The 25,573-nt window shown below is 64.0% G+C and overlaps 3 protein-coding genes across 4 annotated transcripts; 2 read left to right on the top strand and 1 right to left on the bottom strand.

Moving 5' to 3' along the window:
• Positions 1-141: 141 nt before the first annotated feature.
• On the top strand, positions 142-18,316 carry USP5 (ubiquitin specific peptidase 5). Of its 2 annotated transcripts, none has more exons than XM_055141640.1 (20): positions 142-313; positions 4,221-4,346; positions 4,593-4,659; positions 4,817-4,950; positions 5,042-5,187; positions 5,469-5,653; positions 6,659-6,753; positions 8,147-8,340; positions 9,770-9,841; positions 10,019-10,106; positions 10,231-10,356; positions 11,739-11,892; positions 12,483-12,657; positions 13,045-13,133; positions 15,158-15,349; positions 15,772-15,915; positions 16,004-16,149; positions 16,344-16,497; positions 16,687-16,771; positions 17,760-18,316. In XM_055141640.1, exons 1-20 carry the CDS (start codon positions 203-205, stop codon positions 17,851-17,853), a joined length of 2,577 nt encoding a protein of 858 aa, XP_054997615.1. In that variant the 5' UTR covers positions 142-202; the 3' UTR covers positions 17,854-18,316. The 2 variants fall into 2 exon arrangements, with proteins under 2 accessions (XP_054997615.1, XP_054997616.1); XM_055141641.1 differs by having other exon boundaries at positions 15,158-15,280.
• Positions 18,317-18,987: 671 nt separating this feature from the next.
• TPI1 (triosephosphate isomerase 1) lies at positions 18,988-22,599 on the top strand. Its single transcript, XM_055141643.1, has 7 exons — positions 18,988-19,177; positions 20,186-20,309; positions 20,408-20,492; positions 20,578-20,710; positions 20,940-21,025; positions 21,785-21,872; positions 21,969-22,599. Exons 1-7 carry the CDS (start codon positions 19,063-19,065, stop codon positions 22,085-22,087), a joined length of 750 nt encoding a protein of 249 aa, XP_054997618.1. The 5' UTR covers positions 18,988-19,062; the 3' UTR covers positions 22,088-22,599.
• SPSB2 (splA/ryanodine receptor domain and SOCS box containing 2) lies at positions 22,263-25,272 on the bottom strand. The gene is made up of 3 exons (XM_055141644.1): positions 25,143-25,272; positions 24,257-24,987; positions 22,263-22,982 (listed from the first exon to the last, which is right to left on the bottom strand). Exons 2-3 carry the CDS (start codon positions 24,918-24,920, stop codon positions 22,855-22,857), a joined length of 792 nt encoding a protein of 263 aa, XP_054997619.1. The 5' UTR covers positions 24,921-24,987; positions 25,143-25,272; the 3' UTR covers positions 22,263-22,854.
• Positions 25,273-25,573: the final 301 nt, after the last annotated feature.

Here is a 25,573-nt window from a genome sequence, read left to right on the forward strand (position 1 = left end):
AGCGGAGCTCCTCATTGGCTGTGGTCAAGACTAGGGCAGAGGGCGGAGCACCGGGAGGCTGGTTCCGTCCAACTGCCGTTCTCGCGCCGCTTCCCTTCAGCGCATGCCCGGAGTGGGCAGCGCTCATTGGACGGCCGGAGTAGGGGGTGGGGGACTGGGAACGGTGGGAGCCGCTGTGTGTGGAGGAGCAGCTGCCGGTGTCATGGCGGAGCTGAGTGAGGAGGCGCTGCTGTCAGTATTACCGACGATCCGGGTCCCTAAGGCTGGCGACCGGGTCCACAAAGACGAGTGCGCCTTCTCCTTCGACACACCGGTAAGCCCCTTCCCCACGCCCAAAGCGAGCACGACTCCCATCTCCCTGGTCATTCTGCCGGGGCCTGCAAGGCTTGGGCTACCGCCTCCCCCAGATGCACCATGGGACTTGTAGTCTCCCACACGACTCCCTGCCGTGGCTCCCAATTAGCCGGCGCTGGCGTGGGACTACGGCCCCCGGAAGCCACCGCGGCGGCCTCGCCCGCTCCCCGTTTCGCGGTGCTTTGTGGGGATTGTAGTCCTTCGCTCCCCGATCGGCCGCTCCAGGCAGCGGCGCGGCCCGCCCGTCGGACTACATCCCCCAAGAGGACCGCTGCGAAAGCCTGGGAGTTGGTCTTGCCTGCCGCGCATGGCTCCCCGGATTTTGTAGTCTCGAGTGGGAGTGATGGGGCGACCCCCCCTCCCCACCCCCACACTGTTCTGGGCCGGGGTTGGGGGTGGAGGGTGGGGGTCTGCAGTTCCTAGGCGCCTGTTAGTCTGGAAGGGGCCATCGGAAAGGCCCGTCCGGAGAAGGGCCGAGGTAGAGAGCCTCCACCCGTGGTGAATGTGGACAGGGGGCGGGGAGGTGGGTCATGGGATGGGAGGCGAGGAAAACTCGAGTCGTTTCTCCTTCGAGGCGAACTGTTGCCGCAGCCCCTTCTCTTTCCTCCCCGCGGGTAACCCATTGTAAAGTGTCCCCTGGAGAGAAGGTTTCCTTCTGGGGTGGCGGGGAGGGGGGGTTTCTGACGCCACCCCCCCCCACCTCCCATCCCCATCCCACTCTTGACTAGTTAGACAAAGCCGCCACCCACAGCGCGCTTCAGGTTTTGCGGGCTCCACCCGGTGCCTCCCTTCCTGCAGCTCTGCCTTTCCTGTGTCACCCTCCAGCAGAGACAAGCTGCCTGCCTGGCAGGCCGGAGCCCAGCGCGCCCCGCGAGGGCAGCCTCCTGGTTGGGATCCGCCCCCCTCCCCACCCCTCCCCTCCAGCCGCCGCCCGCCCTGCCCAGGGTATCCAGCCAGACCCGCGCCTGGCCTGGAAAACTGCAAGTCAGGGTGGAAAGGGCTTCATGCCGGCAGGGAGCATCCCGAGCTAAGGCCCAGCACCGGATGGTCGCTGGCGTTTGGGGTTTGCCTGGCCCGCTGCTGGGCACCCACGGGAGCCTCTGACACTTTGCTTCTCTGCCTGTCTCGAGGGGTGGGGCTGGAGGGGCTGGGATTGGGTGTTGGGGGTGGGGGGCGGCTGGGGGTGGTGCTTCCCGGTCCTGGGTGAAACCAGCATCGTTTATTTCCTGCCTGGGTGCCAAAGTCCTTCCCGTTGGTAGATCCAGTGCCTGGCTTGATAAAACACCACCCCTCTCGAGGCAGGAACGCTTTCTCTTCATTCTCAACGGGTGATCCAGCGCAGTGGGTCTCCCTCTCTCTTCGAATAAACTACTGACCCCCCCCCCCACACACACACCCCTCAAAGATTTTTGTCATCCAGCACTCCTCTTGTGATGCTCAGGGGTTGCTTCTGGCTCTGCACTCAAGAATTACACCTGGCCCTACTCAGGGGACCCTATGGGATGCCGGGGGTTGAATCCAGGTCGGCCCCGGTCAAGGCCAGCGTCCTTCCTGCTGTCCTGTGGCTCCGGCCCCTCCCTCCTTTTTCTTTCTGTCCCCCCAAGTCTAGAGACCTAGCCGGTTGCCTTGCTGGCCAGCTCCCGGGACACAGGATGCTCTTTGCGTGGGGTTCGAGGCAGGCAGAGCTTGTGGGAGCTCCCTGGTGAGCAGTGCCCTTTATTTGTTCATGAGCAGCACAATCCATGTTGCTCTGGGAAGTAACACGGAGTAGTCCTTGGGACCAGGACTTCTGGTGGCGCCTTGATTTGGGGGGTTCCCCCCACTCCCACCCCCCCTCACTGGCCCCCCTGCAGTGCTCAGGGCTTACATCGAGCTCTGCTCGGGGATCACTCCTGGCAGGGACTCGGGATCGGAGACAGTGCCAGGGATCAAACCGGGTTTGCGCCACCCAAGGCAGCGCCTTCTCTGCTGTCATATTGCTCCAACCCCCGGTGCCCTAGTTTTTATTTGCGGGCCACACCCAGCGGTGCTCAGGGGCTTACTCCTCTCTCTGTGCTCAGGGATCACTCCTGGCAGTGCTGGAACGATCACATGGGTGCTGGGATCGTACCCAGGTCGGCCTCATGCCAAGCAAGCCCCCTGCCCCCTGGACTGTCATTCCGGGCCCTCCGGGGCCCTGTGTTGAAGTACGCAGAAAAAAAATCAAGGCCACAAGAACTTTTCTTCCAGGAAGCAAATGCCTGTTGTTGCTGCACGTCTTGGGTCGGGGCCGACTGCTGATGTCCCTCGTTTCCTCCTCTGGCTGCCCCGTCCCACCGTGCGCAAGGGCATGCCGGTGGACTTGCTCATTTTATTTTATGAATTTTTTTGTTTTGCACTTTGGGTCACACCCAGCGATTCTCAGGGGTGACTCCTGGCTCATGCACTCAGGAATTCCCCCTGGCGGTGCTGGGGGACCCTATGGGATGCTGGGGATCGAACCCAGGTCGGCCACATACAAGGCAAACACCCTCCCTGCTGTGCTATCACTCCGGCTCTGACTTGCTCATTTTTTTGTGGGGAGGTGGGGTTTGGCGCGCCCAGCTACGCTCAGGGCTTACTCCTGGCTTTGTGCTCGGGGATGCATACGCAGTGCTGGGCGTCGAACCAGGGCCTGCAGCATGTTAGGCGAGCGCCATCCCCGCCGTCCTTTCACTGTGACCTACTTGCTCGTTTTCAGAGAGGCCTGTTTCCCCCGTCGGCCTGTGTATCGGCTGGACGCTTGGCTTTGCCGCATCCTTGCTGGGTTAGGGGTGTCCTAGCTGGCTCAGCCAGGGTTGCTAGAATCCTCCTAGGAAGAGGCTGGCGTGGAGGACGGAGGCTGAGGGGACACCCGAGGGAATGATGGTTCCTGGTCAGAAGGGAAGGGGGCCGGGTGCTGAACTCTGAGTTCCTGCCAGACAAGATTAAGGGTTGTTGGGGGGCTACACCTGACGGTGCTCAGGGTTTCCTCCTGGCCCTCTGCTCTGGGATCACTCCTAGTGGTGCTGGGGATGGGACCTGGGTCAGCCGCGGACACCCTACCCGCCGGACCACTGCTCGGGCCCCAGGCTTAGGTGCATCTGTGAACCCAGAACGAGGCATTGTTCCCCTGGAGAGAAGGCAGAAGACTCGGCACGGCCCCGGGGCCCCGGCCTGGCCAGGCGTGTTTTTTTTTTTGGGGGGGGGCGGGTCACATCTGGCATTGCACAGGGGCTACTCCTGGCTCTGCACTCAGGAATTACTCCTGGTGGTGCTCAGGGGACCCTATGGGATGCTGGGAATCGAACCCGGGTCAGCCGCGTGCAAGGCAGACACCCTCCCCGCTGTGCTATCGCTCCAGCCCCTCCCAGGTGTGTCTTGACGGGCCACAAGCTCAGGAATGAGCCCCTCACGGTGTGGGCACTAGGGTCTCGTGTGGACCCAGAAGGTTCTCTGCATCTCACCGGTGAGGTGCGGTTGCCATGGTGATCCTGGTGCCTGACTTTCAGGAACGGGCTCTTCTCCAGATATTACCGTTGGCACCAAAGTCCCAGGTCTTTGACCCCTGTCCACTTTCCGGGGCTCCTTCCGCTCCGGGCAAGGTGCGAGCAGGGAGCTCCCCGCTATTGATTGAGGGCTTTCAAGCCCCAGGAAGGGGCCAGGAGGAAGCCAAATGGTGGCAGATAGATCAATCGCTCCTGCCGGTTGACCGTCAGCCACGAGGGAGACTCTTAGCCCTGAGCCAGGTCCTGGAAGGTGAACCGGCTGTGCCGAGCCCCGCGGTCCTGGAAGGAGAATGTCCGGCCGCGCAGGCGCGGGCCTCTGTCTGCGCCGCCCTGAGCGTCCTCTCTGCCGCGTGTCCCCAGGAGTCCGAGGGCGGCCTGTACATCTGCATGAACACGTTCCTGGGCTTCGGCAAGCAGTATGTGGAGAGACATTTCAACAAGACGGGCCAGCGCGTGTACCTGCATCTCCGGCGGACCCGGCGCCCGGTAGGACTGCACCAGCCCCGCCCCCCCCCCGCCGGGTGCCTTTTTCTCAGCATCAAGCTTGGTCTAACTTGGCACCCCCCAGCCCCCCATCAGGGTGGGGGCGTGAGGACGCAGCTCCCGGGGTCCAGAACAGGCCTTGGGTGTGATTCTTAGCCCTGGGACGCCCCCCTCCACACACACACACGGGCTTCCGCGTGCCCCGCTGCAGTTCACCCTGTTCGTTCCTTCCCTGCCACCCCACCACAGAAAGAGGAGGACCCCACCACAGGCACCGGAGACCCCCCGCGGAAGAAGCCCACCCGGCTGGCTATAGGTGAGCACCCCTGTCTCTCCCTGCCCTGCGCTCAGGGGTGTCCCCCAGAGAATCAGCCTGACCCACGGCCCCTTCGGCTCTGCAGGAACCCCGGGGGGGGGGGGGGCATGGCCCTGCCTGGCCGCACCCTGACCCCCGGCCCCCACTCTCTCCCCAGGTGTGGAGGGCGGCTTCGACCTCAGCGAGGAGAAGTTTGAGTTCGACGAGGACGTGAAGATTGTCATTCTGCCAGATTACCTGGAGATCGCCCGGGATGGGCTGGGGGGCCTGCCGGACATCGTCCGGGATCGGGTATGGCCCCCCGCCTCCAGGGCCAGTGGGGTCAGGGCAGGGGTGTCTTGGGCGGGCGGGGCGTGCCCCCTGACCCTTCCCCCCCTTCCAGGTGACTAGTGCCGTGGAGGCGCTGCTGTCTGCCGACTCGGCGTCCCGTAAGCAGGAGATCCAGGCGTGGGACGGGGAGGTGCGGCAGGTGTCCAAGCACGCCTTCAGCCTCAAGCAGCTGGACAACCCCGCGCGCATCCCACCCTGGTGAGGCCACCCCGGGGGCCACCGGCTGGGGCACGGAGGGGGCTCCAGGGGAGAGGAACAGAGGCTGGAGCAATAGCACAGCGGGGAGGGCGTTTGCCTTGCACGTGGCCGACCCAGGTTTGATTCCCAGCGTCCCGTATGGGAATACACCTGAGCATCGCTGGGTGTGACCCAAAGAGCAAAAAAAAGGGGGAGGAGTAGGAGCAGAGCCCCGGTCCCCGCTCCCCCTCTCCTGTCCCCCCAACCGCCACTTGGCAGCTGATTCCCCCTCTCTGGCTCAGCGGCTGGAAGTGCTCCCGCTGCGACATGAGGGAGAATCTCTGGCTCAACCTGACCGACGGCTCCATCCTCTGCGGCCGCCGCTACTTCGACGGCAGCGGGGGCAACAACCACGCGGTGGAGCACTACCGGGAGACGGGCTACCCGCTGGCCGTCAAGCTGGGCACCATCACCCCGGACGGAGCCGGTAGCTCGCCCCCCACCTCTTCAGCCCTTGGAAAGGGGGCGGACCCGTTTCCGCAGCCCGTGCAGAGCGTCCAGTGAGAGCGACGGGGGCCGGAGAGAGAGTCCAGTGGGGAGGGCGGGCGCCTGCCGTGCACTGGGCATCCTGTGGGTCTCCCCTGTGCCCCGCTAGGGGCGAGCCCCAAGCACAGAGTGGGAAGTCCATCCCGAGCAGCGCTGGATGTGGCCCTGAGCCAGACAAAAAAGAAGAACAGTCATAATGGGGGGGGGCGCTGGAGGGGTCAGAGAAGTAGCACAGTGGGCAGAGTGCTTGCCCTGCGTGTGGCTGACCCGGGTTCAGTCCCCAGCACCACCCTGAGCACAGAGCCAGGAGCAATCAGTGATCACCGTTGAGCTTGTGCCCCCCCCTTAGGAAAGCAACAGGATTAAAGAGGGGATTAAGTCTGCAGTTACCCCCCATCCAGCCTGTTTCCTGCACGTGGCCAAGCTGGGATGGATCCCCGGCCCCCCCATTTGCTCCCCCAAGCACCACCAGGCGTGACCCCTGAGTGCAGAGCCAGGAGTAAGCCCTGAGCACTGCCAGGTCTGCCAGGCCCCAGCCCCCCCAAAAGAAAAATACTGATCTTGGGGCTGGAGCGGTAGCACAGCGGGCAGGGCGTTTGCCTTGCACCTGGCCGACCCGGGTTCGATTCCCAGCATCCCATAGGGCACCCCCCCCCCCCCCCGAGCACCACCAGGGGTAATTCCTGAGTGCAGAGCCAGGAGTAATCCCTGAGCATCGCTGGGTGTGACCCAAAAAGAAAAAAAAATACTGATCTTTTCAAGCCCATCTTCCTTCGGTGCCCACCCCTCGGGAGGCAGTGGCACTTCGTGCCCACCCCCACTCTTTCCCACCCCTGTTGCCCCGCCATTCCTGACCGCAACCCAGGAAGGGAGACGGGGGCCCCTGAGGGCAGGGCTGGGGGGCCGGCCCGAGCCCGACTCTGACTGGCGCCTCTCTCCCGCCCAGACGTGTACTCGTACGACGAGGATGACATGGTGCTGGACCCCAACCTGGCCGAGCACCTGGCCCACTTTGGCATCGACATGCTGAAGATGCAGAAGGTGAGCCGCGTACCCCCGCACCCCCCGTCCCCCTTGAGCGAGGCCCCAAGAACTGTACACTTCCTCGAAGAGCTTTCTAGAACCGTCTCTCGGGGCTATGCTGAGTATCACCGGCGTGGGGGTGCTTCCCCAACGTGGGTCCTGGCAGGAGTGCACACGGATGGGTGCGTCACTGCAGCTGTGGACACGACCCGGGCTCACACAGGACCCTGCTTCCCGCTGAGGGGCTCCTGTTCGTCTCCGTCCCCTCCGGGCAGAGGCCTCTGGGACTGTGGCTCATGTGGGCCACTCACCCATGAAGCTCTGAGTTGACCAAATGACTTTTGTTTTGTTCTGTTGGTTTTATTTTATTTTTTACTTTAAAAATTTTTTTTGCTTTTTGGGTCACACCCGGTGATGCACAGGGGTCACTCCTGGCTCTGCACTCAGGAATTACTCTTGGCAGTGCTCAGGGGACCATATGGGATGCTGGGAATCGAACCCGGGTCGGCCTTGTGCGAGGCAAACCCGCTGTGCTCTCGCTCCAGCCCCCTGTTGGTTGGTTTTTGTATCATGACCCAGCAGTGCTCAGGGGTCACTCCTGGCTCTGCCCGCGGGATTCACTCCTGGCGAGACTTGGGGGGACCATCTGGGATCAAACCTGGGTCGGCTGCAGGGCAAGTGCCCTCCCCTCTGTATCTCTGTATTTTCTCTCTGGCCCCAGAGTTCGTTGAATTCAGGTCTGTCCTAGACCGCAGATTCCCCGAGTCTTGCCCTCGCACTCCCCTTTCGGGAAGAAATGTGCTCGGGTCCCCTGGCACTCCACCTTCCGCTTTTGGGATGTTGGGGGCTGGAGCCACACTCGGCTGTGCTCGGGGCTAGTGCTGGGGTGCTCAGGGGACCACGGGGGGAGTGAACCGAGGTCGGCTGTGTGCGAGGCCCATCTTTTGGGCCTGGGTGTGTACCTTACTTCAGGGACAGGGCTGAGCCGGGCGCGAGGGCGCAGCAGGTAGGTGTTTGCCTTGCACCCTAGCAGACACAGGCTGTATCTGCGACACCCCTCATGGTCCCCGGAGCACCCGGGGGTCACGTGCAGAGCCATGAGTAGCCCCTGAGCAATGCCGAGTGTGGCCCCAAAGGCAAAAGTGGGGGGACCCCTCCCGCCAGGTGTGGGGGTGGGGCAGTGCCACTCACTTGGGGGCTCTCTGTCCTGCCATGCGGGAGGCACCAGGTGTGAACGCAGGGCCAGGGTCAGAGACCCCGCGCGGGGGAGGCGCTTGCTTCGTGCACAGCTGACCCAGCCTCACTCCCGAGCACAGAGGGACGAGTAGCTCCCTGGGGTTTGCCCTGCCCCCCCCCGGAAAGGGAAGCAGCGTGGAGGCGAGTCTCGCGGGCTGACGTGCCCTTCCCGCAGACGGACAAGACGATGACAGAGCTGGAGATTGACATGAACCAGCGCATCGGAGAGTGGGAGCTGATCCAGGAGTCCAGCGTGACCCTGAAGCCGCTCTTCGGGCCCGGCTACACGGGCATCCGCAACCTGGGCAACAGCTGCTACCTCAACTCCGTGGTCCAGGTCCTCTTCAGCATCCCCGACTTCCAGAGGAAGTGAGTGGCCCCCGCCCCCAGCCCAGCCTGGCCCGGCCCGGCAGCCGCCCTCAGAGCAGCTCCGGACTCACGCGGCCTGGTCGGGCTGTGATGGGGAGCACCTTCAGACCACCCGCCCCACACACACACTGTCCCCAACACACACACACATACACACACTCAGTCACACTCACACACACACACACACACTCTAATACACACACTCACAGTCACATATACTCACACACACGTGCATACACACACACACTCGCACACACTCACACACTCTAACACACACACACACACACACACACAGCAGAACACCAAACCCCAGGGCTCTCTGTGGCCGCCTGCCTACTCGAGGGTGAGCAGGTGGTCTGTATTTTAGGCCAGTGACCTCACATGGGCACCTCTCGGGGCCTGAACGCCCTCAGGCGAGGGGAGAGAGGAGAAAGGCAAGTCAGCGAGGCCTAGATGGGAGAGACTTAAGGGTCCGTGACCCAGATGACGAGCTCTGGCCGATAGATCGTGACCCATGGGACCCCTTCTCCCTTCTCCCGGCCCTTGGGAATGAGACCCGGAGAGAAGGGGGAGGAAGGACCCTTCCAGCAAATAAACAGATTTTTTTTTTTTTTGCTTTTTTTTTGGGGGGGGGTCACACCCGGCGGTGCACAGGGGTTACTCCTGGCTCTGCACTCAGGAACAACCTCTGGCAGTGCTCAGGGGACCCTATGGGATGCTGGGAATCGAACCCGGGTCGGCCACATGCAAGGCAAACGCCCTCCCCGCTGTGCTATCCCTCTAGCCCCTAGCAAATAAACTGATTTAGGATCAACCACCAACTCCCCAGTCTGGAGGGTGTCTGTTCGCTAAGTTAGAGGAAGTGAATCTCTGTCTCTCCCTCCTGTTCTCCCTCCTCTTCCTCCTTCTCTTCCTTCTTCTCTTCCTTCCCTCTCCCCCTCCCTCCCTCCCTCCCTTCCTTTCTTCCTTCTTCCCTCCCACACTTCCTTTGTTCCTCCCTTTCTTTCTCCCTCCCTCCTTCTCTCCCTTCTTTCCCTCCTTCCTTCCTTCTTCTCACGCTTCCTCCCTTTCTTTCTCCCTCCCTCCCTCTTCCCCTCTTTTTCCCTCCCTTCTCCCGCCCTTCCTCCTTGCCTTCTTCCCTTTCTCCCTCCCTTCCTTTCTTCCTTTCTTCCTTCCTCTCTTCCTCCTTCTCCTCCCTCCCTCCCTCCTTCCTTTCCTTCTTTCCTTTCTGCTGACTCCTGGCCTTGCACTCAGGGTCACTCCCAGTGGGGCCCAGGGGACCGTAGGAGGGTCTCAGGGATCGAGCCTGGTTTGGCTGTGCGCGAGGCGAGCACCCTGCCCGCTGCACGGTGGCCCCGGCGCCGGGATGACTCTCTTCCGGCCCGTTGGCTGCTGAGCCCCGAGAACGCTCCAACTGTCCCTCCCTTAGGTATGTGGATAAGCTGGAGAAGATCTTCCAGAATGCCCCAACGGACCCGACCCAGGACTTCAGCACCCAAGTGTACGTAGCAGGCCCCTGGCTGGCCCGCAGCCTGAGGGGCCGTGCTCCTCCTGGCGGCCGGGCCGGGCCGGGCCACAGCCGCCAGCTGGCCTTGTGTCTGAGCCGGGCCCTGAGGGGGCTGGTGGGGGTTAGCCCCCGTGGCCAGCCAGGGCTCAGTGACTCCGGGTTTCCACGCAGGGCCAAGCTGGGCCACGGGCTTCTCTCGGGCGAGTATTCCAAGCCGGCACCGGAGTCGGGCAATGGGGAGGTGGCGCCAGAGCAGAAGGTGAGTGAGGGACCTGGTCCCCTCCTGACCCCGGGACTGGGGCGGGGAGCTGAGGGCTGGGGGAGGACGGGGGCGGGGGGGGGGGGGGGGGCTGCCGGCTCAGTCCCCGCCCCGCCCCGCCCAGGAGGTGCAGGACGGCATTGCCCCTCGGATGTTCAAGGCCCTCATCGGGAAGGGGCACCCCGAGTTCTCCACCAACCGCCAGCAGGATGCCCAGGAGTTCTTCCTGCACCTCATCAACATGGTGGAGGTAAGGCGGGGGGACAGGACACCCCGGCTCATCCTCCCGCTGTCACCTCCACCCTGCTCCTCGGGCCCCGGGACGCTCCCAGAGCTCAGCTGGGCTGGTGGCCTGATGAAGGCGACGGCCCCCAGAAAATGATGCACGCGATTGCTGGGGTCTGGATTTCTTCTTTTTTTAATTTCTTTTTTCTTTCTTCTTTCTTTATTTATTATTTTGCTTTTTGGGTCACACCTGGCGGTGCACAAGGGTGACTCCTGGCTCTGCACTCAGGAATCACCTCTGGCGGTGCTCAGATAGGATGCTGGGAATCAAACTCCGTTCGACCGCGTGCAAGGCAAACGCCCTACCCGCTGTGCTATCGCTCCAGCCCCCTCTTTTTTTAAAAAAAAAAAAAACTTGTTGATTGAATCACTGTGGGATAGACCCTTGCAAAGCTGCTCACGATTGGGTTTCAGTCCTGCAGGGTTCCAGCACCCACCCCTCCCCTAGTGTGCATTTCCCAGCGCCAGTGTTCCCCAGGCTCCCTCCCATCATCCCCCACCCCCCACCCCCCACCCCCTGCCTGCCTCTGTGCAGGCACTTTTCTTCTCTGTCTCTGTCTCTCTCTCTGTGTCTCTCTGTGTCTCTCTGTCTCCCCGCCCCCCACCTTTTGGGCATGTGGTTAGCAGTATTGATACTGAAAGGTTATCAAGGATATCCCTTTACCTACTTTTAACCCTCAGATCTTTTATTTTTTTTCTTTTTGGGTCCCACCCGGCGATGCACAGGGGTTCCTCCTGGCTCTGCACTCAGGAATTACTCCTGATAGTGCTCGGGAGTCCATATGGGATCCTGGGAATAGAACCCAGGTCGGCCGAGTTCAAGGCAAATGCCCTCCCCGCTGTGCCATCGCTCCAGCCCCTACCCTCCGGTCTTGTCCAGGGTGACCATTCCCTTGCTTTCTTCTTGTGGTTGTTTGGTTTGTTTGGGGTCACACCCAGGGGAGCTCAGGGCTGACTCGTGGCTCTGCTCAAGGGTCACTCCTGGTGGTGCTCGGGGTGCTGGGGATCGAAGCTCGGGATGGCAAATGCCACACCCACACTGTACTATGACTCCGACCCCCCCAGATCACTCTTTATTTGGGGGCGGGGCGGGAAGCAACACCCGGCTGTGCTCAGGGCTCACTCCGGGCCCTGCCTCTGGGGTCAGTCCCGGCGGGGCTCGCCTCGATACCCACCCTGTCGTTGGGGGCCAGACCTGGGGCAGGGGGCTTTTCTACGATGCCACGTCGCTCCGGGGTGCTCTTCCGAGCTTGCTCCTCCCCCTGGCAGCCTCGAAGTGGCTGTCCCCCCCACCCTGCCGTTCTGTTTGCCGCCGGCCCAGACCTCCCCACCCGTCTCTTCCCGTAGAGGAATTGCCGGAGCTCTGAGAACCCCAACGAAGTGTTCCGCTTCCTGGTGGAGGAGAAGATCAAGTGCCTGGCCACGGAGAAGGTGAAGTACACGCAGCGAGTGGACTACATCATGCAGCTGCCCGTGCCCATGGACGCTGCCCTCAATAAAGGTAGGCGGGACCCAGCCCTCCTGCACCGGGCAGGCCCAGCCGCCGTCCCTGCCAGGTGTGGCCAGAGAAGTGGAATTCAGGGTACAGTACCGAGCACCAGTACAGCTGGGAGGGCACTTGCCTTGCATGAAGCAGACCCAGGACCGACCCCCGGTGTAGGGTGCCCTGAGCCTGACTGAGCATAAAGCCAGGAGTCAGCCCGGAGCAGCGTTGGGTGTGGCCCAAGGAACAAAAATAAAATAAAGAAGGACCAGAGCAATAGGACAGCAGGGAGGGCGTTTGCCTTGCACGCGGCCAACCCGGGTTCAATCTTCAGCATCCCATATGGTCCCCTGAGCACTGCCAGGAGTAATTCCTGAGTGCAGAGCCAGGAGGAACCCCTGAGCATCACCAGGTGTGACTCCAAATGCCAGAAATAAATAATCCGATGAGGTAAAGGTAGGCAGGGCTGCAGGGGCTGGTGGCGGTGCGTGTGGTGTGTGGGGCGTGGGGGACCCTCTCTGCAGCAGGGGTCCGCGCACAGCACTGGGTGTGGGGCGCCTGACAGGGCCAGGGGCGGGGAAGGCTCCAGCTGCGCCTCCTGTCCCCAGAGGAGCTCCTGGAGTACGAGGAGAAGAAGCGGCAAGCTGGCGAGGAGAAGCTGCCCCTGCCCGAGCTGGTGCGGGCGCAGGTGCCCTTCAGCTCCTGCCTGGAGGCCTACGGCGCCCCCGAGCAGGTGGACGACTTCTGGAGCACAGCCCTGCAGGCCAAGTCCGTGGCCGTCAAGTGAGTCCCGGGCCTCCCTCGGCTGGCGGGGGCCCTCGGGGACCTGCCATCCCTGTCCCCGAGGGGCCCGACTTGCATTTCTGGCCAGTGACCTTTGTTTGGGCCTTGCGCCGGCGAGAGCACGAGCTGGGGGTCTGGAGCATCTCGTCCCGAGCCCAGCACCCGCTCGTGACCCCGCCAGGAGCCTGCCCGCTTCCCGCTCCTTGTCTGGGGACGTGCTGAGTGCGTCCCCCCACCCCTCACCTCGCTCCCCTGCCCCGCGCAGGCGCGAGATGTGACAGGAGCAGCTTCGGGGCCTCAGGGTCTCGGGCCCCGCCTGGCTGAGCCCCTTGGTGGCCTTCGGAGGGGAGGGGAGGGGAGGTGCCAGGACGTTCTCTCTCCCCGCAGGACCACTCGGTTTGCCTCGTTCCCGGACTACCTGGTCATCCAGATCAAGAAGTTCACCTTCGGCTTAGACTGGGTGCCCAAGAAACTGGGTACAGAGGCGGGCACCAGGGGGGCACGGGAGGGGGCGGAAAATACTCCGAGCTGTACGCCAGCGTTTCTCACACTGCCCTCTGGAGGAGGAAATATCACCTTAGACGTTTCGAAACGTGCCTGAGCATAAAAACGTCCTGACTCGAAAACTTGAGACTGGGGCCGGAGCAACGAAACACAGCGGGGAGGGCGTTGGTTTGCTCTGCACCCGGCCAACGCCAGTTCGGTCCCCGGCACCCCATACGTCCCCTGAGTCCACCAGGAGTCATTCCCGAGGGCAGAGCCAGGAGCAAGCCTGAGCATCGCTGGCTGTGACCCAAAAAGAAAAAAAAAATTTTTTTTTTTGAGACTTCTTTGATTTTTATAGTCACAATCTAGAAACCAAAAATGATTTTCACTCTTGTATTCACGCCTTTGGTTTGGGGCCACACCTAGCAGTGCTCAGGGGCTTTTCCTGGCTCCGTGCTCAGGGGGGACCCTGTGCTGTGCCAGGAACGTGACCTGGGGGTGCTGGAATGCCAGGCGAGTGCCTCACCTCCTGAACTGTCTTTCTGTTTGTTTTTCTTTTTTTTTCTTTTTCTTTTTTTTTTTTTTTGCTTTTTGGGTCACACCTGGCAATGCACAGGGGTCACTCCTGGCTCATGTACTCAGGAATCACCCCTGGCGGTGCTCAAGGGACCATATGGGATGCTGGGATTCGAACTCGGGTTGGCCGCGAGTAAGGCAAACGCCCTCCCCGCTGTGCTACCACTCCAGCCCTGTTTGTTTTTCTTGTTTTTGCTTGTTGAACTGTGCCCAGGGCCTCCTCCTGGCTCCACACTCAGCGATCAGCCCTGCTGGGGCTCAGGGTCTCTAAGGAGCGCCCGGGACCCAACTGTTCGTGTTTTTGTTGTTGTTGTTGCACCTCTGTGTGTGTGTGAGGTAACGGGGTCAGACCCAGGCCTCATACATGCCTGGGGAGACACTGAGTCCTGAACTCCTCCCCGCCCCCACGGGCCCAGAGATTTGTTTGATCATCGTGAAACAGTTTCCACGGCTGCTGACTTGACGGTGTGAGCGTTCCCCGGCGGAGGGGGCCGGGGGGGTTGCACAGCCGGGCCATGCCCTTGCCTTTCACGCTGCCACCCCAGGCTTTGTACCCTGCGCCCCGTAGGGTCCCTCCGAGCACTGTCGCCCCACAGGCAGAAACACAGGTCTCTAGCTGAGACCCACTGAGGTGTGGAGTCTCTGTCCTGGGTATCAGTTGCTAGTTTGTGGCAAATCTAAGCGGGGACTCCAGCTGTCCTGACCAAGGGCCTGAAGTTTTGCTGTGTTATACAATTTTTATTATTATTATTATTTTTTGCTTTTTGAGTCACACCAGCAATGCACAGGGGTCACTCCTGGCTCATGCACTCAGGAATCACCCCTGTCGGTGCTCAGGAGACCATATGGGATGCTGGGAATCGAACCCGGGTCGGCCCCGTGCAAGGCAAACGCCCTCCCCGCTGTGCTATTGCTCCAGCCCCTAATATTTATTTATTTTTTTTTTTGGTGGAAGTGCTTGAGCCTCACCCAGCAGCACTCGGGGCTAACCCAGACTTAAGTGCTCCTGGAGGGGCTTGGGGTTCTGTGGGTTGGTTTCTTTGGGGGGGCCACACCAGCGGCCCTCAAGGCTAGCGAGGCTCTACGCTCGGGGATGACTCCTGGCAGTGCTTGCTGGTGCCGGGAGTCAGAGAAGCCCAGCCCCACACGCCTGGCCCGCACTGCTGCCTCCTGAGCCCCCCGCCCCACCCTGTCATTATTCAGGGGTGCCACCCGGGTAGTGCTCGGGATCCAACCCGGGCTCTCCAGCCCAGGGCCACCGTGCGCGTCACTCCGCAGGTGCCTGGTGTCTGCAGTGCAGGAAACGCCCCCTCCCCCGCCCTGAACAGCTCCATGTCCCCAATGGAGACCGGGCACCCCGGGAGGGGGGGCCGCGGGGTGCCCAGCGCGGTCCCGGGGAGCCGTCGCGGTGACCCCGCGCTCGCCCTTTGCGTTGCAGATGTGTCCATCGAGATGCCCGAGGAGCTGGACATTTCCCAGTTGCGGGGGACGGGGCTGCAGCCGGGAGAGGAGGAGCTGCCCGACATTGCCCCCCCGCTGGTCACGCCGGATGAGCCCAAAGGTAGCCTTGGTTTCTATGGCAACGAAGACGAAGACTCCTTCTGCTCCCCTCACTTCTCCTCTCCGACATGTTAGTGACTCTTCTGCCTGCCTGTCTCCCCCCGCCGCTGGGGCCTGCTCTGCCTGCCCCCCCTCTGTCCCCCGCGGCCCCGCGGCCCTGTCCTGTGTGTTTCTCTGTCCTCCCTCTCACACTCCCCTGCCCTCCTCTGACGGCCGCGGCCACTGACCACCACACGCCCGGCATCGGCCCCCTGCCTCGTGGGCAACCACTGGGGGGAGGTGGGGGCCCCCGTTTCGTGGGGATGGGGCCCCTCTGGCCTCAGTTCTGCGCTCTCAGGACAGGGACCCCCGTTCCCCTCTGTCGTGGCCTTGGAGGAGGCACCGGGCGGGTCGGGGACGCGAGTGCATGACGGGGTGAGGTTCGGGGGGCGGGCGCGGGGCCCGGGCGGCCGTCTGAGGAGTCAGGCCGCGTTGTCCCCCTTTGCCCCGCAGCGCCCGTGCTGGACGAGTCGGTCATCATCCAGCTGGTGGAGATGGGTTTCCCCGTGGACGCGTGCCGCAAGGCCGTGTACTACACGGGCAACAGCGGCGCCGAGGCGGCCATGAACTGGGTCATGTCGCACATGGATGATCCAGGTAGGTGGGGGGGTGGGGACGGTGGGGGGGGGGGCGCCGGGGCGGGCCTGCCCTCTTCCCCCAGCCCTGCACCCCTTCCCGTCCGCAGACTTCGCCAACCCGCTCGTCCTACCGGGCTCCAGCGGGCCGGGCTCCACCAGTGCGGCCGCCGACCCCCCGCCCGAGGACTGCGTGACCACCATCGTGTCCATGGGCTTCTCCCGGGACCAGGCCCTCAAAGCCCTGCGGGCCACGGTAGGAGCTGACCCCTCGCTGGGCACACACGGGGCCTGGGGGCAGTGGGGGATGAGCCGGGGCAGGGGCGTGGCGGGCTCCCCACCCCCACCCCCACCGGCCTGGGGTGGCCGCGTGCCGGGACCGAGGCCTTCACCGCTGCTTTTCTGGCCCCCAAACCTGGTGGGAAAGGAACTCTCCCCTCCCCCCCCAAGAACAACAACTTAGAGCGGGCAGTGGACTGGATCTTCAGCCACATCGACGACCTGGACGCCGAGGCCGCCATGGACATCTCCGAGGGCCGCTCCGCCGCCGACTCCATCTCAGAGTCCGTGCCCGTGGGACCCAAGGTCCGCGACGGCCCCGGAAGTGAGTGCTCCCTGCCCGCCGCTTGCCCAGCCCGCTTGGGGGGGTTCTGCCAGTGGGGGGGGCAGGCTTCTAGGAGACCCGGCTCCACCCCTGCGTTCCACGGAGCCCCCGAATGGCCCTGCATCGGGGCCACGCAGCCGTCTGGGGGCCGGTCCCTCGGCTGCTCACACCCCCCCCCCCCGCCCGTAGAGTATCAGCTCTTCGCCTTCATCAGCCACATGGGCACCTCGACCATGTGCGGCCACTACGTCTGCCACATCAAGAAGGACGGCAGGTGAGGGCCGGCCGGGCGCGTACGCGGGGACAGCTCACCTACAGTGGCGGTTTCGGCTTGGGTTTATCATTTTGGGGTGGGGGCTGCTCTCAGCTGCGCTCGGGGGGACCCGGCGGCACTGGGCATCGAGCCAGGGTCAGCCACATGCAAGGCAGGCGCCTTAGCCCTCCGCTCTCCTGCTGCCCCAAGCTTTCGCTTTTGTTCCCTTCTCCCGAGGGGGCTGGGGGCGCCCACCTGGCAGTGCTCAGGGGTCTGCTCTGGTGAGGCGCAGGGGTTGTGCGGGCGGGCCCCTTGTGGCCACCGAGATGCCCTAACCACCGCTGTCTCTCCGGGCCCTTAGGGGTGTAATGGGCACTCACATGTGCAAAGCGTGTGCTCCATGCACACCCCCCCCTTCCCCCAAACACGTCCGTGACTCGGAGAGAACGAGGATGGGGAAGAGTGAGGCGGGGGTCCTGGGCGCCACGCTGAGCTGTGGAGAGAAGAAAGGTCGGGGCCTGAACCCCGGGCCCAGTGGAGGCTGGAGCGATAGCACAACAGGGGGGGCATTTGCCTTACACGCGGCCGACCCGGGTTCGATTCCCAGCATCCCATAGGGTCCCCCGAGCAGCGCCAGGAGTAATTCCTGAGTGCAGAGCCCGGAGGAACCCCTGAGTATTGCCGGGTGTGACCCAAAAAGAAAGAAAATTAGAATAAACCCCAGGCCCTGAGCGGGCCCCGCAGAGGCCCTGCAGGAAGGACCCGGCCACCTTTTCCTGACGGGGCCTCTGCCCACCTGCCGGGCAAGCCCACCCAGGCCCCCTCGCTGGGATGTGGGGCAGAGGGCGGGGCTAGAGGTAAAGCAAATGGCCTAGTGGGATGGGGGGAGGGGGGGCGCCCAGGAGGGGATAGGAGAGACCTGTCCCCCCCACACCCACATCGGTGGGACCCCTGGGGGCGGGTGCCGAGAGACGAGGGGGGTGCCCAGCTCGCCTCCTGCCCTGCCCAGGTGGGTGATTTACAACGACCAGAAAGTGTGCGCCTCGGAGAAGCCGCCCAAGGACCTGGGCTACATCTACTTCTACCAGCGAGTGGCCAGCTAAGCGCCCGGACTCCGCCGGGGGAGGAGTGGACTTCGGCCCCGCCCCCTGCTGTTCCCCGGGTTTTTTTCTTTTGTGTCCCCTGCCGCAGGGAAGAGCTCCAGGCTGGGGTGGGGGGCGCAGGCGAGCCCAGGGGGCCGAGAGACACTGGGGCGGCCGGGGAGGGCAGGGGGCCGCCTGCCTGCGGAGCCGCGTCCTTCCCCACCCTGAACCCACAGTGCTCTGCTTGTGCCCCAGGCCCGCCTGGGCGCCTTCTCTGTGCGTGTGGGGGTCGCGCCCGAGGCCTCTCCGGGGGCCCCGCTGTGCCTCCCACTCTGTGTTTCCTCCCCGTGTGGTTGGGCAAGGAGGGATCGGAGGGAAATGGGGGGACCCCCACCCCTGCCTCCGTCTCTCCTCACCCCCGTCTCTTCCCGGTTCTCCTCTGGAAAATGCCAAAACACGATGTGAATAAAAAAAAAAAAAAAAACACTACAATAGCTAACTTGTGTGCCCGCGGGTGGTGCCCGACTGCTGACCTGGCACTGCTTCCCCCGGGCGGCCTGCTGAGGTGTGGGGGTCTCGAGGGGGGCCTTAAGGCAAGGAGGGGGGATCACCCGGACATTGAGCGGGAGTGAGTGGGGGAGGGGGAGGGTGGGCTGAAGACTCTTCCAGGGAGCTTCCCATGCCAACCAGGCCTCCCCTCCCCCCAAAACGGGGGCCAGACTCCCCGGGTCAAAGACCAGAGGGGGGGTGGGCCAGGCTGGGGTGGGGGGGAGCAGGGGGCTCCCCTTCCCAGAGCTGCGAGCCCAGACGCTGTTCTTCAGCCAAACCGTCGGAGCCCGGGGGGGGGGGGGGAGGGGGGGGTCTGCTGCCAGCTCCGCGGGGACCCCGACCTATGTAGGGTTGGCGGCGGGGCAGGGGGGCGGGGGTTCGGAATCCTCCCCGCCTCGCCCAGACGCGGGGCGGCCCAGGGGACGGGGGCCCGCGTGCCCCTTAGAACGCTGCTTACAAGAAGGGGGGCAACGGCAGAACGCTGGCGCGCGGGGCGTGCGGGGCGTGCGGGCGGGCGGGCCGGGCAGGGGCGCGCGCGCGGGCGGGGCGGGCAGGGGCGGCGCGGGGCGGGCCATGGACGAGGAGGCGGAGTTCTGCGTGGCGGCGCTCTTCATAAGCGGCCAGTGGCCGCCGCCGCGGCTGCGCGCTGCCGCTGACCTTCAGTGTGCCGAGACCAGCACCATGGCGCCCTCCAGGAAGTTCTTCGTCGGGGGCAACTGGAAGATGAACGGGCGCAAGAGCAACCTGGGGGAGCTCATCTGCGCCCTCAACAAGGCCAAGGTGCCGGCCGACACCGGTACGCGCCGGGCCGCGCGGGGGCGGGCGGGGGCGCGGGCGCGGGGACCCGGGCGCGGACCCGCGGGCGGGAGGCGGGAAGGGGCCTCGCGGGGGTCGCAGCGGGGGTCCGGGGGATCGTGGGATCGTGGGATCTTGGGGGCGCGCGCCCGACCCGCTACCTGCCCCCGCGCCGCCCAGCCCGTGCGCCGCCGCACGTAGCCGCGTCCCTCCCCGCGCCCCTCCCCGCGGCGCGCGCGTCCCCCGGGCAGCCGGGCCGGCTCCCGCCGGGGGCAGGGAGGCCGGGCGGGCAGCGAGCCGGCCGGGAGCGCGTGGGGGGCACGAGGAGCGAGGCCTCGGAGCGGGGCCGCCGGGGCCCGGGCAGCGCCCTGGACTCGGAAAAGGCAGACCTCGGTCCTCGGGTCCTCGCCCTCCGGCCCGCTCATCCCAGCACCAACACCCTCTGCATCATCATCATCATCCCCCCGGGGGCGGAATGAGGGTGCCGCGGGGAGGGCGTTTGCCTTGTTTGCGTGAGCTCGGGTTCGATCCCCTGCATCCGCTGAGCACCGCCAGGAGTGATTCCTGAGTTCAGAGCCAGGAGTAATTATTCCTGAGCACCGCCAGTGTGGACCCTCTCCCCTCCAAAAAAAAAAAAAAAATCCATCCCCTTGCTTATTTGCCAAAGACCCTAATCTAAGCGCTAGCAACAGGCCTTTTCTGCTTCTGCAAATATAAAAAGGATTGTGGGGGCACGGACTATTTTCAGACAGGAGAACCTGGCGCCCAGAGCATGCTGAAGCTAGGAGGTGCCCCGGCCCAAAATAGCCCTGGAAACCGGAGCTGGGGCTGGGGAAAGTGCAGAGGGCAGGGCCCCTGGAGTCTGGGTGCAAGCCCAGCCAGGGACGTGGACAAAGATCATCTTGCTGGGGGAGACAAATAGCAAAGGTCTGGGGGCACCAGGGCCCTGACTGGGCCCCGGGCGCTTTCTTCCGTTCTCACCCCGGCCGTCGCCGGCTCTTCCTCCCAGAGGTGGTGTGCGCTCCGCCTGCCGCCTACATCGACTTTGCCAGGCAGAAGTTGGACCCCAAGATTGCGGTGGCAGCACAGAACTGCTACAAGGTGACCAACGGAGCCTTTACTGGGGAGATCAGGTGAGAGTGCTGTGTGGCAGTCCCGTCCCACCTTTGACGGTCCCGATGGCCCAGAGCGCCCCGGGCTCACTGCCCTGTGACTTTGTCACTCCATCTAGCCCTGGCATGATCAAGGACTGCGGTGCCACGTGGGTGGTCCTTGGACACTCCGAGAGGAGACACGTCTTTGGGGAGTCGGATGAGGTCAGTAGGCGGGAGAGGAGGTCCGAGGTGCCTGCTCCAGTGTGTGTGTGTGGGGGGGGGTCTGACCTGGTGTGTTCCCCGGCAGCTGATTGGGCAGAAGGTGGCCCACGCCCTGGCAGAGGGGCTCGGAGTGATCGCCTGCATTGGGGAGAAGCTCGACGAGCGGGAAGCGGGCATCACCGAGAAGGTCGTTTTTGAGCAGACCAAGGCCATCGCAGGTATTGAGAAAGGGGGCCAGAGGGCGGTGGCCCCGAGGGTGGGTCAGGTGGGGGTGGGTCAGGTGCCCTGGTTTGCTGGGCTGACTAGAAAGCTCCCGCCCATCAGACAGGTGGTGGAGTTCCTGCAATGGCCACCAGGGGGCAGGAGACCGCCACCAGGCTTCAGTGGCCAGGGCGGGTGGTGCGCTCCTTCCTGCTCGCACTCCATCTGGGATTCTGTGTTCCTCAGATAACGTGAAGGACTGGAGCAAGGTTGTCCTGGCCTATGAGCCTGTGTGGGCCATCGGTACCGGCAAGACGGCCACCCCTCAACAGGTAAGCAGGCCTGGGCAGAGAGAATTGGACAGTAATAGAGACCATCAGGGGTAAATCCGCATTGTTTTTTTTTGTTTTTTTTTTTGGGGGGGTCACACCCGGCGATGCACAGGGGTCACTCCTGGCTCTGCACTCAGGAATTATTCCTGGCGGTGCTCAGGGGACTATATGGGATGCTGGGAATCGAACCCAGGTCGGCCGCGTGCAAGGCAAACACTACCCGCTGTGCTATCGCTCCAGCCCCCGCATTGCATTTTTGTCTTTTTTTGGTTGGGGGGACCACACCCACTGTGCTTAGGGATCATCACTCCTGGTGGGTTCAAGAGACCACCTAGAGTGCCTGGGACCGAACCCGGGTTGACCACATGCAAGGCCTCCTTGCTGGACTCTCGCTCCAACCCCCAAACCCTCATGTTTAAGGTAAGAACCCAGGGCCAGAGAGATAGTACAGCGGATAAGGAAACTTGGCCTTGCATGTGGTCAACCCGGATTTGATCCCTGACACCCCCTACGGTCCTCAGCGCACTGCCAGAGTGATTTCCTCAGTGCAGGGAGCCAGAAGTCACACCTGCGCATTCATTACCAGGTGTGGCTCTAGAACCAAAAAATCTAAAATAAAGACAGGAACCCCCAGGACCCAAAGAAGAGCGACCTGTGCATCCCAGTCTGGGTGGGGTCAGGGTCTGGGCGCTCTGGCTCGGGTCCCGGGGATCCGCCCGAGAGGCAGAAGGGTCTTACTGAACATCTGGCTTGGCTTAGGCCCAGGAAGTCCACGAAAAGCTCCGGGGCTGGCTCAAGTCGAACGTGTCCGACGCAGTGGCCCAGGGCACCCGCATCATCTACGGAGGTGAGTGGGTCTGACACACCCCCCTCCCCCTGCGGCCCAGGACCCGAGGCGGGGGAGGGACCAGCCCCAGCCCCGCCCTCTCGCCTCTCTTCCCAGGTTCCGTGACGGGGGCGAACTGCAAGGAGCTGGCGGGCCAGCCCGACGTGGACGGCTTCCTGGTGGGCGGGGCTTCCCTCAAGCCCGAGTTCGTGGACATCATCAACGCCAAGCAATAAGCTCCGTCCCGCCCCCTGGCATCCTGCTAAGCTCCGGGACTGTGTCGTCGCTCAGAAGTCCAGTCGTTGTGCCGCCCCTGTCCCTGCTTCTGATGGCCTCACTTGCCCCGTCGGTGGCCGACTCCCGACACCACCTTCCTTTACTGTTTACACACCTCTCCCCGGGATGGTTGGGACCAGGCCGAGCCCTTCTCCGCTTCCTGTAGTGGCTTAGAACCGAACGCGTCCCCCAAGGTGGCATCTCCTTGGCCGGGCGGTGGAAGATCCCTTCCTTGCGAGTGTTCTGCGGGGAGTGGGGGGGTGTCCCCCCTCCGTCCCCAGTGAGGAGGAGCTGGAGAAACAAAGCCTTCATCCTCTCCGCCCATCTCCCACCGAGAGGACAGCGGCCAAGCACCACCCTGTGCCCTCAGAGGTGGGGGATGCTGCTGTCCCGTGTCGCCAACGCCTGCGTGTGTCGTGTCTGTGAGCTGTCCCGCCTGCAGGGGGAATAAACATCTGGCACTCAGCCTGGAGCTTTGTTGGAGAATCTTTGGCTTTGCAGGGGCTGGGGGCCGGACCCCCGGAAACAGATTCCTAGAACAACACATTCCTGAGATATATATATATTTTTTTTTCTTCTTGAAAAACTCCTCCATAGCAGTCTTGCCCAAGCGCATCCATCCCTGGGCTGGGCTGGGGCTGGGGGGAGGGGCCCAGCGTCCCCCCTGTGCCCCCTGGAGAGGAAGGAGTGTCATGTCCAGGCATCAGCTCACTCCGGGTCCCGAGGGTCACTGGTAGAGCAGGTACCGCTTCATGGCCAGGGGCAGGGGCAAGGCAGACACCTGGGCGAGCCGGGTGTCCCCCAGCGCTCGGCGTACACACAGGCGGCTCAGGTGCAGGAGGGTGTGAGGCTCCCCTGGGGGAGAGAAGGAGGGGAGGGGAGTCAGGGGATGTCCTCAGACCGCAGGGGCTCCCCGTGCCGCATGGAGGGGGTGCAGTTTCCTCCCATGGTGCTCTGAGTTTTATTTCTTGCTTTTTTTTGGGGGGCAGAATCACACCCAGCGATGCTCAGGGGTTCCTCCTGGCTCTGCACTCAGGAATTACCCTTGGCAGTGCTCGGGGAACCATGTGGGAAGCTGGGAATTGAACCCGAGTCAGCCGTGTGCAAGGCAAACGCCCTACCCGCTGTGCTATCACTCTGGCCCCCAGGTTTCTTTTTTTTTTTTTTTTTTTTTGCTTTTTGGGTCACACTCCGCGATGCACAGGGGTTACTCCTGGCTCTGCACTCAGGAATCACCCCTGGCGGTGCTCAGAGGACCATATGGGATGCTGGGATTCGAACCCGGGTCGGCCGTGTGCAAGGCAAATGCCCTACCCGCTGTGCTATTGCTCCAGCCCCTGGGTTTATTTCTTGACCCTCTTTTTCGCTTTTGAGCTGTGCTCAGAGCTTTTTTTGGAGCTGGCACTCAATGATCCCTCCTAGCCGTGTTCAGGAACCATGTGATGCCAGGGACAGACCCCAGTTGCCACAGGGAAGGCAAGTGCCCTACCCATTGTACTACCTCTTTGGCCCCCGATGTGCTTTTTGGCGTGGGACTTGGGGGTAGAATTCACCTCCCAGTTTCACTTCCAGTCATGGTTGCAGGTGCTGGGAGCAGGGTAGGTGAGGCAAGACTTCCCACCCCTGCTGCAGCCAACTGGTGGGAAGAGCCAAGCTCCACCAGCCCAAGGGGACCGCGCCCCGCGGCTGCCTCCTCGCCACCCACTTCCTGCTGCCCTGGGCACCAACGGCTCCTCTCTGAGGTTTGAGTCCAAGGAGCCAGTACATGTCCCAGGGGCCCAGTACTGCCAGTCGTCTTCCGTTTGGACCTGAGCAACTAGTGCCCTCTGTTCCCAGCCAAACCCTAACGCCACCTCCTGCTGCTGGCGAGCTGTTCTCACACTCCCGCGCCCCTTCCTAGCCCGGGGACGACGCCAGGCAGCTCCCGGAAGCGGGCAGAGCTTCTGCCTTGCACCAGGAGTGCCAGCCCCACCGCGACTGATGGATCCCTGAGCAGGGGCAGGGGTCAACTGAGCACGGATGGGGTGTGGACCCCCTCCTCCCAAATAAGAACCCATCTATTTGCGTGCATTGCCTGTGCCACGGGCCATCTACCTTGCCTCCCAAACCAAGGCCTCCAGTGACCTCACCTTGCCTTTCGCCCAGGTAGCTGATGCGGACCTGGCACTGGCCCCAGACGGCACTCACGGCCGGGTACAGGGTCCTGCCCTTGAGTCCGTAGAAGGCGGGCCCCAGGTAGGTGCCCCCCACGGCGTAGCCCAGAGTGCCCTCCTCCATGTCCAGGACCACCAGCAGCCTGTCCGGCACTTCCAGCGGCTCGTCCTGAGGCCCGGCGGGGTAGTGGGGGGCCCCAGGCCCCTTGCTCTGATGGTAGAGCTTCCCCCGCCCCAGGTCCCAGCCCCACGACTCGCTGTTGCTGCCCAGCAGCGCCGCGTAGTGGTCGGCCTGCAGCGGGGCCAGCGCCGTGGCCACGCCCACCACGGCGTGGGTGCCCCTCTGCTCGCGGGGCCAGCTGATCTCCCAGGCGTGCAGGCCCCGGGAGTAGCCCCGCTTCCCGCGGACGCCGTCGGTGCTCTGGGCCACCGGCCGCCGCTCGAAGCACAGGCCCCCTTCCTTGACCTCGATGTTCTCGGAGCAGTCCTTGGGGTTCCAGCCGTGCTGCCGCTGCGTGCCCAGGTCCGGAGGGGGCGCCGACAGCAGCTCCTCCAGGCCCCGGGGACAGGAGAGGTCGGGGTACAGGGCCCGCGGGCTCGGGGTGCCGCTGCCGCCCGCGGCCAGGGCCGTCTGGCCCATGGGGGTGCGGGGCTGCCGGGCGCCCCGGAACGCCGGCTGCCGCGCCTCGGTCCCGCGCGGGAGCGACCTGCAGGGGGGGGCCGGGAGGGAGGGGTGTGACGTGCGCGCCCCGGTCCCCCGCCCCGTCCGACGCCCGTCCCCGCGCCCTCACCAACCCCCCGCCCCCGTGCCCGTGCGGGCCGGCCCGGCCGCCCACCCCGTGCCCCCGCCACCGCCCCGGACCTCGCTCGCCGTCCCAGGTCGGGGGGTCGCGGGGTCGAGTCCCGCCGACAGCAGCCTCGGCGCGCGGGGAGCCCCGAGCGCGGCCGCTTCCGCCTCCCGCGCCCCGCCCCGCCCCCCCGGGCCGTTAACCCTCTCGCCGCCGCTCGGGCCAGGCCCCGCCCTGAAGCTCCACCCCCTATAGGCGCTCTCGGGGCGTTGAGCGCTCTGGCCCCGCCCTAAGCCACGCCCTCCAGGGGGCGTTAACCCTCTCGTCGCCGCACCCTTTTGGGAGCTCTGGGGAGAGAAGGCCACGCCCCTGCGGAGCCAGCCTGGAATGGTTAACCTTTGGTCTCTGCCCCCGGCCGACCTTCGGGAAGCCCGGCCCCCCTGGCGGGAGCGCCTGCGGAAGGGGGACCGGGAGGTCAACCCCTTTCTGTCTCTTGGGTTCCCCG

Source organism: Sorex araneus, chromosome 6 (genome assembly GCF_027595985.1).
Source record: "Sorex araneus isolate mSorAra2 chromosome 6, mSorAra2.pri, whole genome shotgun sequence".
In the NCBI taxonomy this organism is placed as follows: domain Eukaryota; kingdom Metazoa; phylum Chordata; class Mammalia; order Eulipotyphla; family Soricidae; genus Sorex; species Sorex araneus.

Excerpts from the sequence above, each read along its gene's own strand:
- TPI1 (XM_055141643.1), top strand. The coding sequence starts at position 19,063 with ATGGCGCCCTCCAGGAAGTTCTTCGTCGGGGGCAACTGGAAGATGAAC. Across the intron at positions 20,493-20,577 it reads TCTTTGGGGAGTCGGATGAG|CTGATTGGGCAGAAGGTGGC; the intron begins GTCAGTAGGCGG and ends GTTCCCCGGCAG. Across the intron at positions 20,711-20,939 it reads GCAGACCAAGGCCATCGCAG|ATAACGTGAAGGACTGGAGC; the intron begins GTATTGAGAAAG and ends TGTGTTCCTCAG.
- SPSB2 (XM_055141644.1), bottom strand. The coding sequence starts at position 24,920 with ATGGGCCAGACGGCCCTGGCCGCGGGCGGCAGCGGCACCCCGAGCCCG. Across the intron at positions 22,983-24,256 it reads CTACCTGGGCGAAAGGCAAG|GGGAGCCTCACACCCTCCTG; the intron begins GTGAGGTCACTG and ends TCTCTCCCCCAG.
- USP5 (XM_055141640.1), top strand. The coding sequence starts at position 203 with ATGGCGGAGCTGAGTGAGGAGGCGCTGCTGTCAGTATTACCGACGATC. Across the intron at positions 10,107-10,230 it reads AGGTGGCGCCAGAGCAGAAG|GAGGTGCAGGACGGCATTGC; the intron begins GTGAGTGAGGGA and ends CGCCCCGCCCAG. Across the intron at positions 16,772-17,759 it reads CACATCAAGAAGGACGGCAG|GTGGGTGATTTACAACGACC; the intron begins GTGAGGGCCGGC and ends TGCCCTGCCCAG.